Source organism: Bos indicus, chromosome 10 (genome assembly GCF_029378745.1).
Source record: "Bos indicus isolate NIAB-ARS_2022 breed Sahiwal x Tharparkar chromosome 10, NIAB-ARS_B.indTharparkar_mat_pri_1.0, whole genome shotgun sequence".
In the NCBI taxonomy this organism is placed as follows: domain Eukaryota; kingdom Metazoa; phylum Chordata; class Mammalia; order Artiodactyla; family Bovidae; genus Bos; species Bos indicus.
Genome location: NC_091769.1, coordinates 6,966,229 through 6,980,498, shown reverse-complemented (window position 1 = coordinate 6,980,498; position 14,270 = coordinate 6,966,229). Strand labels below are relative to the sequence as shown.

The 14,270-nt window shown below is 39.9% G+C and overlaps 2 protein-coding genes across 11 annotated transcripts in view; one reads left to right on the top strand and one right to left on the bottom strand.

Moving 5' to 3' along the window:
• POLK (DNA polymerase kappa) overlaps positions 1-10,366 on the bottom strand; it is an 80,717-nt gene extending 70,351 nt beyond the window's left edge. Inside the window, exons 1-2 of one of the 3 annotated variants that reach the window (XM_070796851.1) lie at positions 10,235-10,253; positions 8,140-8,200 (exon numbers count right to left, since the gene is read on the bottom strand). In XM_070796851.1, coding sequence (XP_070652952.1) covers positions 8,140-8,142 — 3 coding nt within the window. In that variant the 5' untranslated portion in view covers positions 8,143-8,200; positions 10,235-10,253. Of the gene's footprint in view, positions 1-8,139; positions 10,162-10,234 lie in introns of those variants that run through there. The other 2 variants (XM_019968062.2, XM_019968063.2) reach the window with 2 other exon arrangements.
• Positions 10,290-14,270, top strand: part of CERT1 (ceramide transporter 1) — a 141,541-nt gene continuing 137,560 nt past the window's right edge. For 5 of the 8 annotated variants that reach the window (XR_011568711.1, XR_011568709.1, XR_011568710.1 and 2 more), the window contains exon 1: positions 10,804-11,039. Coding sequence is in view for 5 of the 8 variants with exons in the window: in XM_070796852.1 (XP_070652953.1) it covers positions 10,944-11,039 (96 nt within the window). In the remaining 3 variants the exon portion in view is untranslated. Of the gene's footprint in view, positions 10,391-10,584; positions 11,040-11,254; positions 11,430-14,270 lie in introns of those variants that run through there. The other 3 variants (XM_070796856.1, XM_070796855.1, XM_070796853.1) reach the window with 3 other exon arrangements.

Below are 14,270 nucleotides of genomic sequence, written 5' to 3'. Positions count from 1 at the left end.
GAAGTCACTCAGTCATGTCTGACTCTTCGCGACCCCATGGACTGCAGCCCACCAGGCTCCTCTGTCCATGGATTTTCCAGGCAAGAGTACTGGAGTGGGGTGCCATTGCCTTCTCTGATAGATGTATACTACATACTTATTTTTCACTTTCTAAAATTTTTTTTAATTGAAGCATAATTGCTTTACAATGTTGTGCTGGTATCTATCATACATCAATATGAATCAGCCATAGGTATGCATATGTTCCCCTGCTATTAAACATCCAACCCCACCCCACTACTCTTAGGTCATCACAGAGCACCATGTTGAGCTCTCTGCGCTATAGGGTAATTCCAACTGGCTCTCTCTTTTACATAAGGTCATATCGATGCTTCATGCTACGCTCTCAGTTCAGCCTACCCGCTCCTTTCCCTGCTGTGTCCATAAGTCTGTTCTCTATGTCTGGGTCTCTCACTGCTGCCCTGCAAACAAGTTCACTGGTACCTTTTTCTAAATTCCATATATATGTCTTAATATATGATATTTGTTTTTCTCTTTCTGACTTATTCACTCTGTATAAGAGGCTCTAGGATAATCTACTTCACTAGAACTGACTCAAGTTCATTCTCTCATTTCTTTTTATGGCTAAGTAATTTTCATTGTATACATGTAACACAACTTCTTTATCTATTTATCTGTTGATGGGCATTTAAGTTGCTTTCATCTCCTGGCTAGTATAAATAGAGCTGCAGTGAACCCTGGAGTATATGTGTATTTTAGAATTGTGGTTTTTCTCAGGGCATATGCTACAAACACTACTTTTAAGACTAAAGGATTTTTTTAGTGTTATAGTGAGACCTATTAAATACCAACTACTTCTGATACATTTTTAACCCTACAAAACCAAACATATAAACAAAAGTTAATGAAATACAATTTTAATTTTATTCAACAGTAAGAAAGAATATTTCTGCTTGGAACATGCCTGGCTTGGCTCTAAGGGTGGCCTACATGTTCTTTGAAATTCTTTTTCTGAAATCAGTCTTATTGATGAATGTTAGAACTTTCCATGGGATATGACATATTCCTAAGCAGCTGTATGCAATGTATTACCAACAGGTACCTTTCCCTTACTCAAATAAAGTTGTTCTTGGAGAGTTACATGGTAAAATATCAACACATAAGTGAGTCTAAGATATATATGCAAGTAACCTTAAGAATCAGAGTAACAGGTGAGTCCTAGCAGTATGAGCATAATAACAATAATTGATGTCAATAAAACAAGTCTTTCAATCCAAATGGACTGTGGGTAGTTAGAACAAAGAAAAAGAAAGTAAGTAAGGTAAATATTGACAATGCCTAGTTAGATAGCCATCATATCATCATAACATGGAAAACCCAAGTAAGTGGTCCTAATCATTTAGAATCATAATTGAGGAAAATAAAAATATGACAGGGATATAGTAAAAGGACATCAAGTCTATATTTGAAACCAAGAAATGAAGAGCAGTTGCAGGGCCTGGAAAAATGGTGAGACTATTTAGGGACTCTTGAGAAAAAGAATCAAAGTAAGTGGGAAAACGAATCTAAGTAAGTAATTAAGAATAGGTAGAGCATAATCCCTATGCCCATGAATCAATTAAAATAGGATGGAAGGCATGTTATGAAGGTTCTATTATAGCTCATTTTCCTCCTAGCTTCTATTTCTCACTGACTCCCTCCTCTGCTTTTCCCATAACTTCTGCCAATGACTGTAGAGGAGGAACAGAAGAGGAAAAATAATAGCAGACAATAGCAATGCACAACACATATAAACAACAGTAATACAAAGGAAGGGGTGGAAAGAAGAGAAAGAAAATAGTGCCAGCGTACACAGGAAGGAGAGAAATTCTGCAGCTGTCTGGCTGTGAGGACCATTCACATATAAAGAATGCACATAAATTCATCAGATTAATTACAAGGCTCCTTTTTTCTTCCAGGTTGTTTTAAACTTACTATTTTTAAATTAATTTCTATTGGAGTATAGTTGCTTTACAGTGTTGTGTTAGTTTCTACTGTACAGCAAAATAAATCAGTCATACTTATCCATATATCCCCTTCCTTTTGGACTTCCCTCCCATTCAGGTCACCACAGTGCATTAAGTAGAGTTCCCTGGGCTACACAGTAGGTTCTCATTAATTACCTATTTTATTCATAGTATCAATACTGTATATGTGTCAATCCCAATCTCCCAGTTGCTCCAACCCCTCTACAAGGCTCCTTTTATTCAACTAGATTTTATGATCAGCTTTTCATATTTTTCTCAGTAACTGGAAAATTTGTTTTATTATTTATGCTAATTCATAGACTAGTACATTTGGGTTACTTACACTGGATATGACTATATCTATAAAGATCTAAGTCTAACAGAAAATTACTAATGTGGGAGATATGCATGCCAGATGCTGACTACAAACAGGTAACATACAACCATTTTTTGGTACCAACTCAAAAGCTTAAGATACACTGGGAGGCAAAGCCATGAATAGCTTCTTTACATTCACTTTACACACGTTTGTATACTACTCCCTTTTTTGAATACAGTCACAAAGATATTACAAAAGAATTCTGTACAAGGTCACAAAAGATGAACACATGCAAGTTTCTTGCAGCCCCTAATATTTCTGAAACTAGTGTTTACATTGTCAGGAATGGATATAGATGCATTCACCACATTTCACATAAATGAATATCTACTTTGATATACTTATGAAAATAGCATTTTACAAACGCATATAACACCACAACAACTGGGATATACATAGCAATAAAGAGAGACTGGTTATACTGATGCCATTTATTAAGTTAGCATTTATTTAATACACACCAAAGTCAAAATGGTTATTAAGGATGAAGTCCTAGGACTCACACTCAGGGACTGTCGGCTTGTTCACTCTGAACTCAGGGAGAACCACCATAGTGGCAGAAACTATATGATTCTTTAACAGGCCTGACAGGAACACTAAGCCTAACAGACTAATATAATTTATTAGTAGTCAAAACAGGAAAAGTGGGAAACAAAAGCATTCAAAAGGGCAAGCGGTTCAGGTTAAACTGGAAAAGGTTTGCAGAAGAGCTGTTAAATCTTTTAAATCTCTGAACTTTATTTAGGGCACATGCTGAATGTCACACACACAGTTATACGTTAAAAGAAAAGGAGATCTATCAGTTTATGATATTTCTAATGTGACAAGATTCATAAAACAATTAAAGTGATAACTTGATGGTAAGAGATCAGCAAGCAAAGACAATCCTTTTTTCTTGAAAATCCCAAACAACCATTGTTTTAACTAAAAAGACCTGGGGCAAGTGGCCTAAGGATTAGAAAATACATTAGAGAACAGGAGTTATCACTGTCAGATCCTAGGGGTAAAAGGTGAAAGTGAAGTCGCTCAGTCTTTGTGACTCTTTGTGACTCCCATGGACTGTAGCCTATCAGGCTCCTCCAGCCATGGGATTTTCCAGGCAAGAGTGCTGGAGTGGATTGCCATTTCCTTCTCCAGAGGAGTAAAAGGTACCTTCTTTTAACTTACAAAATACCAGCTCAACTCATATGTATACTTTCTTACCTTGTTTTCTGTTATAAACTCCTTGAATGCAGACCTACACAATTCCCTTCTTTTTTTTTTAATCTATAACTATTTTAAACTTATTCATAGTAGTCAGCATAATAGCTTACATATCGGATACTTGCTGAATTAAACCATTAACTGAAAAGATAAGGTAAAATACATTAATTAATTAATTATATTGACTGCCTTCTAAGCACTATTTTGGGGACTAATATTTGAAAAAAGTAGATAAAAAAATTTTAGTCATGTTTTTAGTAGAAGAAAAAATAATATATACAGTCTAATACAGTCATTTAAACATTATCATGTTATTCCTTTTAAAAGAATATTTGTGATTTGACAATTAGATTTTCTTATACATTACATAATTCTTTCCCCTCAGAATGCCCCCTTTCCCACCCCTACAGCTATAAACAGATTATAATGTAAATTATATATATACTAGACATGCCTATTGTTTCTAGTTGGCCTCCAACTCCCAACAAACCACAGAAGGGGCAGACATATTCCATACTTTTGGGAAGAGCTAATTACAGCGCTGGCTGGCTAATTACCTGAGAATTTAAACTTAGACACTGAGTGAAAGCGAAAGTCACTCAGTCTTGTCCGACTCTTTGGCACCCCATGGATTATACAGTCCATGGAATTCTCCAGGCCAGAATACTGGAATGGGTAGCCTTTCCCTTCTCCAGGGGATCTTTCCAAACCAGGGATCGAACCCAGGTCTCCTGCATTGCAGGCAGATTCTTTACCAGCTAGCCACAAGGGAAGCCCAAGAATACTGGAGTGGGTAGCCTGTCCCTTCTCCAGGGGATCCTCCCGACCCAGGAATCGAACCAGGGTCTCCTGCATTGCAGGCGGATTCTTTACTGACATGGAGAGGGCCCCGAAACTGACAGGTAGTTAAAACAAGTTGGACAACATGCAAGATGAGATATGAAGAGACAAATAAACTGAGACTGAGAAGACAAGAACACAGAGATGAAAGATACCATGAGGCCCCACAGATGAACAGAAAAACACCAAGACCTCATTTTCCAAGGACTGAAATATGCATACAAGGCCCAGCTGAGGATTCAGAGAGCTCTACAATAACATCTCTTATTTGAGCTACCTGAAATACATTTCTGATCCCTTCAGTTGAAGAGCCTTGATAAAATCATGTAATTTACTCAGTATAGTACTGAAAGTGAAAAGCAGAACAGGTTTAAGGGTACAGAATTGTGTTGTTTACCCTCATGATCACATGGCTGACTAGGACCTGTGACTCACTGACACTGCCCAACAGCACAAGAGAGTATCATATTACATACTGCTAGCCTGGGAAAAGAGAAGAAATAAAGTCCAAAAATCTTAAGTTGAATCATTCTAAGTTGGGGACTGTATGTATGTTTTTATATTCTAAAAATTAAAAACGGAGGAAAAAGGAAGGGGAAATGCTTAAAAAAGCAAGTACAGACCTCTCTCAGTATCCACAGGGGATTGGTTACAGGACTGTTTGCGGATACCAAAATCCATGAGTATTCAGGCCCTTTATGTTAAATTGTGAGGTATCTGCATACAACCTGTGCATAGCCTCCCATATACTTTAAATAATCTCTAGGCTACTTATAACACCTAATATGATTTACAAATAGCTCATGTAAATGACATAAATATCATGTAAATTATGTATAAATAGCTGCTGGTGGGCAGCAAATTCAACCTTTGCTTTTTGGAACTTTCTGGAATTTTCTTCCTGAATATTTGTGACCTAAGGTTGGTTGAATCCAAGGATGTGGAATCCATAGACAGGGAAGGCTGATTGCACCATATCTCACTGCTTCAAGAACACATCTCTTTTTCATATTTTAACTTTTCAAAACTTGGGATGTTTCATATAATCCTTGTCAGTGAGACAGCAGTTATGACATAACTGTCATTACCTGTGCATCAAAATGTGAATAGGGGTCGGCAGCTTGGGGAAAATAACTCTGAAGACACGATGGGGCATTCTTAAGAAATGCTGTAATCATCAATTCGCTTTATGTTAAAGAGGGAAATGTATGGAAAAACAGGGACATTAACAACTCTAAGTTGAAAATTAACTTAGAACACTGTATGTAGAGATTAATCTTTAATTTATATCATTTATAATTAAACAATTTCTTCTATTACAAAAGTGATACACAGGCACACACATACTCACATGACATACTTTTTTTCATACCAAAGGGTTCAAAGAGGAAATTCAAGTGGTCCATAATTTCATTACCCAGATTATTATTCAACACATTAAAAAGCGGAAAAAAATATCAGCTGTATTGCTTACATGCTGTATTTTGTTCACTTGTACTTTAGTTTTTAGACTGTTGCTATTCATAGATCATTACCTCTACTTCACGGATTAGTAATTCTTAAGTTTTAAAAATCAGGTTTTATATGTAAATCTCCAGTTTTTAACTGATTATGTTTCAGTTGGGAACAGTATTATAAAGATTACCATGAACAGTTAAATTCCCAGGTTAGCTAAAAAGGACTATTTAACTCAAAATGTATCTTTACCGTAATAAACACTGTGGGAATACAGAACCTGTAAGCACTGTTATGGACTAAATGTGCTCCCCTCAATTCATATTTTGAGGACCTAACTCTCAATATGATTGTATTTGGAGACAGGGCCTATTAAAAGATAATTTTGCTTGTTGTTGTTTAGTCATTAGGTCATGCCTGACTCTTCTGTGATCCCATGGACTGTAGCCCACCAGGGTCCTCTGTCCACAGGATCTTCCAGGCAAGAATACTGGAATGGGTTGCCATTTCCTTCTCCAGGGGATCCTCCTGGATCAGGGATGGAACCTCAGTCTCCTGCATTGGCAGGCAGATCCTTTCCTGCTAAGCCATGAGGGAAGCCCTATAGATAAGGTTAAGTGAGGCCATAGGATGGGGCCCTAATCCAATAGGACTGGTATTCTGAATTAGAAGAGATAATGAGACCAGGGCCACCTAGCATGTTGTATTTTGTTATGGCAGGCTAAGTGGACGAATGAAGGCTCTTTATAACATCATTTTTAAATATTAGACAATGACCTCAGTTTCAACTTGGGACATCCTCTGCTACTGTAATTCCAGCAACAAGAAGACATATTTACTTCTAGACCCCTACCTGGTGATTAGTAAAACTGCTAGGTTTTTGGTTTCTGTGTCATTGCAATGGGAGAGGGAGGCAGGGATGAAGGGATTGGGGTTTTGTAGAAAGAAAAAGGTGGGAGAATGAAGCAAGGTGAAGATGGGGAGAAAGAAGAGGAATTGAAGAATTGTAGTGGGATGACAGGGCTTCCCAGATGGGTCAGTGCTAAAGAATCACCTGCCAATGTAGGAGACGCAAGAGATGCTGGTTTGAACAACAACTATTCTCTTTGATGTTGTATGACCTTTGGAAAGTTATCTAAAATCTCTGGGTTCAGTGTCTTCATGTGAAGACATACTAGAAATAGAAAATAATTATATTAGAAATAGAAAATAATATTAGAAATATAAATAATTATATTATAAATATAAATAATTTAGTTTCTATATTAGAAAAATAATATATTATTTCTATATTAGAAAAATAATATATTATTTCTATATTAGAAATAATAATAGAAATAGAAGAGCACCTAATAAATTCTATATTAGGGTTAAATAAGACAGCATAGATGTAAGGGCTGGGTAAGTGAAAAGATATTCAAAACCATTAACTGAATTAAGAGCACAGTTGCTCTGATATACTCATCTACAGAATAAACTATTTACACAATTCTTCCCACCTTTAGGGGTCTCCTGAATCAAATAAAATGGTATGACCTTTAAAATCAGATCTGTTTTCAAAACCTAACCCCAATACTTAGTAGCTGTTTGGCACTGGGTAAGTTACTTGGCAGCACTGAGCTTCAGTTTCATTATCCTTAAGATGAAGCCAACAATGCTTACATTATGTGGTTTGTAAGGAGTAAGTTAGATCAGGTATATAAAGTATCTGACCAAGGCTAAGAACTAATAATGTAAAGATGTCATTTGCTTCACAAATTAAGTGCATTCTTAATCCAAATTCCAATAGAGTGTTTCATGTAATTTGACAAAATGTTCTAAAAACTCACCTGGAAGAGAAGATATACAAAAATATCCAAACGAGAAAGAACATTAGGAGTTTTGTTATTATATATATGAAAATAGGATAAAGTTAAATAATTAAAACAGTATGGTATTAGCACAGCTACAGACAAAATAGATAATAAAAATGAATGAAGTCCAGAAACAGACCTAGACACAATATATGGAGATTTTGCAAATCACGTAAATATAAGGGTAAGAAAAACTATTAAATAAAACAGTGGACCAAGTGGTTGTTCTTAAAACAGGTGAATTCAAGTTTAAAAGTTTAAAAAAAAAAACCTAAGAGACAATATAGAATATTGATAAGGTTGAGGATGGTTCTAAGTAAGAGAGAAAACTCAGAAGCTATCATTCTCACAACAGAATAAAGAGAAAGCTTGTGTATTTCATTCTTGTATTGCAGTTTCTTACCATTAACAGAAGAGAATCCCAACCTCCAAAATGGTATTCTGATCAGTGTACAAAAATCCTTCTGTACTTAAAAACATTTAAAAAATAGTTGTGTAAGTACAGAGACACACACAAAGAAGCTTTTTTAAAAAGGCAATTTCTCTCATTAATTCTATTACAATTCTATTACAATTAAACAATTCCCTACTGATTAAATGGGCAACTTAGTGATGTAAGCATTGGTGCTTACAACCACACAACTTAGAAATTCATAAAATACAACAGAAAGTTCAATTTAAAAATAAATATATATGATGCTCTCATGATTCTATTGATAAATTGCAATATGAAGTGGATTTTTCAACATTTCATAATCATTTCCTTGAGACTTATGACATTTTAAAACCTAGAGTTAAAAGAATCAGAGATAGGAAGTCAACTATATTAGGTAATTGAAATGCAAAGCAAAATTTGCTACATTTGACACTCTAAAGGTGAAGTGAAAGTAGCTCAGTGGTGTGCAACTCTTTGTAACCAGGAATTCTCCAGGCCAGAAAACTGGAGTGGGTAGCCTTTCCCTTCTCCAGGGGATCTTCCCAACCCAGGGGTTGAACCCAGGTCTCCCACACTGCAGGTGGATTCTTTACCAGCTGAGCCACAAGGGAAGCCCCAAAATACTGGAGTGGGTAGCCTATCCGTTCTCCAGGGGATCTTCCCTATCCAGGAATGGAACTGGGGTCTCCTGCATTGCAGGTGGATTCTTTACCTGTTGAGCTACCAGGGATATAATTTAGTAATTCAATAAAGAGGGAAAATGTGCTAAGTTAATTTTTTCTATTTTTCTGTTTTGAATGACAAAATTGGGATTATCTCCTAATTAACATGTTGAAAAAGTATTTTCAAAAGCTTATCTCAAGGTTTTATTCATCTGAATGGCTTTCAATTATGCGTTTTCACTTGATTTCACAACAGAAAAATAATTTGTATCTGATTTACAACAGATTCAGCATTTCGTGTCAATCTAGGAAAACAAAACCCTTTCTATCATTCCGTTTTTTTTCCTGAAGATTGCAGTTAAGTTGACCTCTGTGGCGACTAGAGCCTTCTGGCCACTGAGCCTTTTCCCACAGATTGAAAATTTCACTTCTATCCTCCTGTCACCTGCAGTAAGCAGGTATTCTTTCTAAGGTTTAATAAGGAATTGTACTCTTGGCAATTATTAGGAAGTTGACAAGATGGAAAAGAAGCAAACAAGATGAAAGAATTGATGCTACAAAGTTAACGATCTCCCCATAAAAATTATCTTAATATATGCAAAAAAGCAAAATGAAATCTGTTAGATCTTCTCTCAGTCTTTCCACTAATTCTAGTCTTCAGGCAAAGCCAACCTCCTACTGCTTAACCCGTTATCACTCAATAAGATTACTGTACTTTCATCTCTGTTAATGCAAGGAAGTGGCCACGAAGCATGTGGAATCCTAGCTCCCCGACCAAGGATCGAAACTGCACCCCAGCATTGTTAGGCGAAGTCCCAATCACTGGACAATGAGGGAAGTCTCATCTCATCTCTCTCACCTCACATTCTTATTTTCCTTTAAAAACTCTTCAATGTCATTTATTCTCCGACATCTCCAAAATTACTTTCCACAATTAAAAACTCTGTAAATCTAACAAAGAAAAGTTCTTGCTCTGGTGAGAAGGGACTAAAAATTCTCCCTTCTAAATTGGGAAACCTCAGGTGAAGTCTAACTTCTAAACGGCGAGACGGAAGATCTTCGAAATTTGCAGAGGTGGTTTGACGGAAAGAAATGCCCTCGTCATTAGAGAGGTCGCAACCCCCCGGCCCGTGGTTGAGGCAGAAAAGCCCGGTATGCTTCTGCCCAGGCAAGCGGCAAGATGCTATCCGGCTTTTGGGAAACGGCCACGGAGGGCAGGCCCGGGCATCCCCCGCAAGCTGTCTCACGTCCCGGTCCACAAGCCCGGCGGGTTCGTCATAAACACGCTAGGCACAGATAGGAGCGTGGCACAGGGGACGGGTCATGCAACTATCAAACGAAGCCCACCCTCCCTCTGACGGTCCCCAAGGCGACCAGCCCTCCCGGCGCGGATCACTCACCAGTTGCCTCCGGACCGCGACTACAACTCCCAGGAGGCTGCGCGGCGCACGGAGCAGCGTCCTTCCCAGAATGCAGCACAGCGGGGTCCCCATCCCGCCTTCTCCTTTCTCCGCTCCTCCTACTTTCCTACCCGGCGTCACCCGGGAGGGCCGGAGGTAAGTTGCGGGAGGGAACTCCGAGCCTCGGCGTGACGCGTCAGACGTTGGGAGGGGGACGGGGCGGGGAGCAGAGGGGAGAATGGGAGGACGAAAGGGAGGGAAGAGGGGAGGGGAGGGTAAATAGTGGGCTAGGCAGGAAGATGGCGGCCTAGCGGAGGTGTGAGTGGACCTGGGTCTCTGCAGCTGGGTTTTCCCTCTTCCCGTCTTCCTCCTCTTTTCCTCTCCCCCGAGGTTGGCATCGAGGGGGCCAAATTCGGGCGGCGGCGCCGGGCGCAGCGCAGGGGTCACAACGACGGCGACGGCTGACGGTTGGAAGGGCAGGCTTCCTTCGCCCCTCGACCTCCTTCCCCGGTCCGCTTGGTGTCAGGCGCGGCGGCGGCGGCGGCGGCGGCGCGGCGGGCGGACTCCATCCCTCCTCCCGCTCCCTCCTGCACCGGAGCGGGCACTCCTTCCTTCGCCATCCCCCGACCCTTCACCCCGGGGACTGGGCGCCTCCACCGGCGCAGCTCAGGGAGCGGGGGCCGGTCTCCTGCTCGGCTGTCGCGCCTCCATGTCGGATAACCAGAGCTGGAACTCTTCGGGCTCGGAGGAGGATCCGGAGACGGAGTCCGGGCCGCCGGTGGAGCGCTGCGGAGTCCTCAGCAAGGTGAGCAGTCCGCGAGGCTGAGGGGCCCCTTGCCCGGACTCACCTGCCGCGAGGCGAGCAGCTGAGGGCACGGGGTGGGGCTGGCAGCGAGAACACGGATTGTCCCGGGGCGGGGGCTGCGGAATGGGCCCGGGGTGTGGGGCCGAGTCCTGCCGCTGAAGTGCCCGGACCGGGGCCGCGGTGGGGGTGGGGGCAGAAGGGGACGGTCTTCTTCGCCTGCCCTGGGTCTCGGCGGCCTAGGACCGGGGGAAGCTCGTCCCAACCCGGGGATCCATCCAGTTTGGGAACGGGATGCGCACCGCGACTCGGGACCCCGGGCGGCAGGCGTCCTGGATATAGGAATTCGGGATGAGCAACAGCAGTATCCGAAGGAACGAGTACGGTAAAGAGGTTTGTCCAGAGATGCCGAGCAGAGCAGGGGTGGGGGATTTTTGTAGACGCAGTTTTTGAGAAAGAAGCCGGAGCAACTTGGCTTGGTGCTGAAATGTGAGGTGGGAAACTATGCCAGGCTAGATGTAGTGAGAGATCTAAATGAGGAGGACGTTTTGTACTTTCCTTTCACCCTTTACCCCAATTCAGAGGGAGCTATTGAATCGGCAGGTGATAGGTACAAGAAATATTCGTAGTAACTTGAAACATGTCAGAATGGAAACCGACATTTATTTAGTCCAAGAAGAGTGTTATTTAGTAAAGTATTCTTGCAGACAGGGGGCAGAGTTAGGAAAAGACATCTTACTTTTCCTGTATTTTTTTAAAAACATTTTTTCCAAAATTTTTACGAAGTAGATAGTCATTTGTAGAATTTGAAAGCTAGTTAACGAAAATGGATGAGGCCCCTTTTAAGAGGGAAGGTGGGTAATCTTTTCCGTTGGTAGTACGTGGTTTGGGGTTTGTTGTTAAGGTTTTGTTTTCTTTCCTTCTTTTCTTTCTTTTTCTTTTAGGTTTTTGCTGTGATAAGATCCACATTGCCTTTTTTACTTCGTTTTCTCTTTCTGTTAAACTTTTAGAAATGGCTGGAGCTGGCAGTTAACTTGGAGAAGGGGAGCAGGGTCCAGTCTTTCAACAGGCTGGTCATAAGATACTAGATCATGTGCAGCCACTGCCTATTAAGAAATCACCATGCTTTCAGTATACCTACTTTGGCTAAGCTTTTGGACGTCGTTTGTGTAATCGTTTCATATTAGGCTTTTATATTGTCTTTAGAAGACTGAGAAAGGACCTATGAAAGGCATGAGTATGTCAAAACTAAGGCTTGCACGTGTTAACTTTTATTTGTGTATGGAAAAATTACAGTGTGTTGATAATGTAATCATTATTGGAATTTCAGTGAAAAATTTTCAGTAAGGTGAAACTCCCCAGGGTCTCTTTGGATTAGATGTATCTTGTAATTTAGGAATCTGGATTGAACATGTGTGATGGGTGTACATTTTCCTTTGGAACTGTTAATGAATCTTTTTTGCTTCTCAGTGATTCCGATAATTTCACCAAATTAGTATTGTGGTGTGTTAAGTATTTTACAAAAACAAGCTGTACTTTTGAACTATTGATTATCCCTTTTTGTGGGATAGGATTGTAGTGAGGGGTGGAGTCACCAGTGCTCTGAGTATGCGCTGTGTGTGAGTATCCAAGAATCACTTAAGCAGAGTGTTGTAGTATATACTTTATGACCAAAAAAAAAAAAAAAAAAAAGATTTGTCTCTGTGATATTTAAGTGCATAGAGATGTAGTATTTGACCACTTCTTTAGTAGGCAGATAACTTCCATGTTGCTGTGTACCTGGAATCAACAGGGACGTAGGTTTTGGTATTCTTGTTAACAGCTAAGAAAGAAATTTCCCTGAAATTTAGCAATTTATGGATACATATGTTTTCTTGGAAGCTTTTTCATCAAGAATGTTTTATAGTGAATGTATGTTTTTAAGTTTCAAGTACATATATATTTTGAATCTTTGTATTCACTTGGTAATTTTAAACAAAGGTTAGAACTCAGTGTCTGTTGTTTAACTTCTGTTTAGTAATGTAGTTAAATCCTAATGCTAACTTGTTTTGTTCCCCCACGAATGGAGTGAATTTGAAATGGTGGTGGTAGAGTAAACTTGTATGAGAAATACAGCAGCCCAGCGTTTTTTTAATATGAATATATTTTCTACAGGCTTGTTTCTTAGACACGTTAAGTTCCAAAAATACTGGGTTGACAATAATTCTAGGTGGTTATAACAGATGTCAAGTTGGGTTATGGATGGGAAAAGATTCAGGCCTTAGATGGACTTGAGAGCAACTAAGCCTGGATAAATCTCACCCAATTTCTTCTGAATTCTCTCCAACTTTATTACCTTATCTTTATCTAATGTTTTCTTCACACACCTAACTATTGGCTGAAATTCTGTCCATCTCTGGAGTCCATCTCAACTGTTCTTTCTATGAAGACTTTTATTTTGCCAGCCATCCCAGCACTCCTTTCCTCAAGGGTGTTATCTCCTATGAATATAGTAGAGTATTCATTCATATAGCATTTTATGTGTGACTTGCTTCTGATCCTTATTATAAATGTGTTTTTTTTTCCTCCTGAATTTATGCTTGCTGGACTACTAGGAAGCAGGATCATTTAATTCTCTTGCAGTGCCCACATATCGCCTTGGCTCTGTTGAATGGGGAAGAGTGAAGAAATGTTGTGAGGCTAGGAGGAAAGGCAGAAGTCTGCCGCCTGGTTGTGAATAGAGTTAACACTACCTGGGTAAAGGGCCTGAAGTTTATGTGATTATTGGGTCTTCTATAAGAATATAATATAAAAGTATGGGCACAAAATTGTTAGTGTCTTGTCTGTCACTTTGAAAGGGATCTGTTCTTGTGAGGTTCCCTGAAGGATTCTAAGCTTCATTTTTGGGGAACCCGGATGTCTCAGCCAGTAAAGAATCTGCCTGCAACGCAGGAGACCTGGGTTCAATTCCTGGGTCTGGAAGATCCCCTGGAGAAGGGCATGGCAACCCACTTCAGTATTCTTGCTTGGGAAGTCCCTTGTATAGAGAGCTTCATTAGCTATTCATAATTCTGCTTCCAACTGAGAAAATACTATGTGCTTGGCAGTGTTCTAAGTCTGTTCATGCTTAATCTTAAAAAACTTTAAGAGGTAAAATGTGACAAACAAACAGAGGATAAGTAACTTGACCGTAGTCACACAGTTACTAGTTTTCTGAGAGGCAATAATTGAATACAAGGTAGGATTAAGGTATAC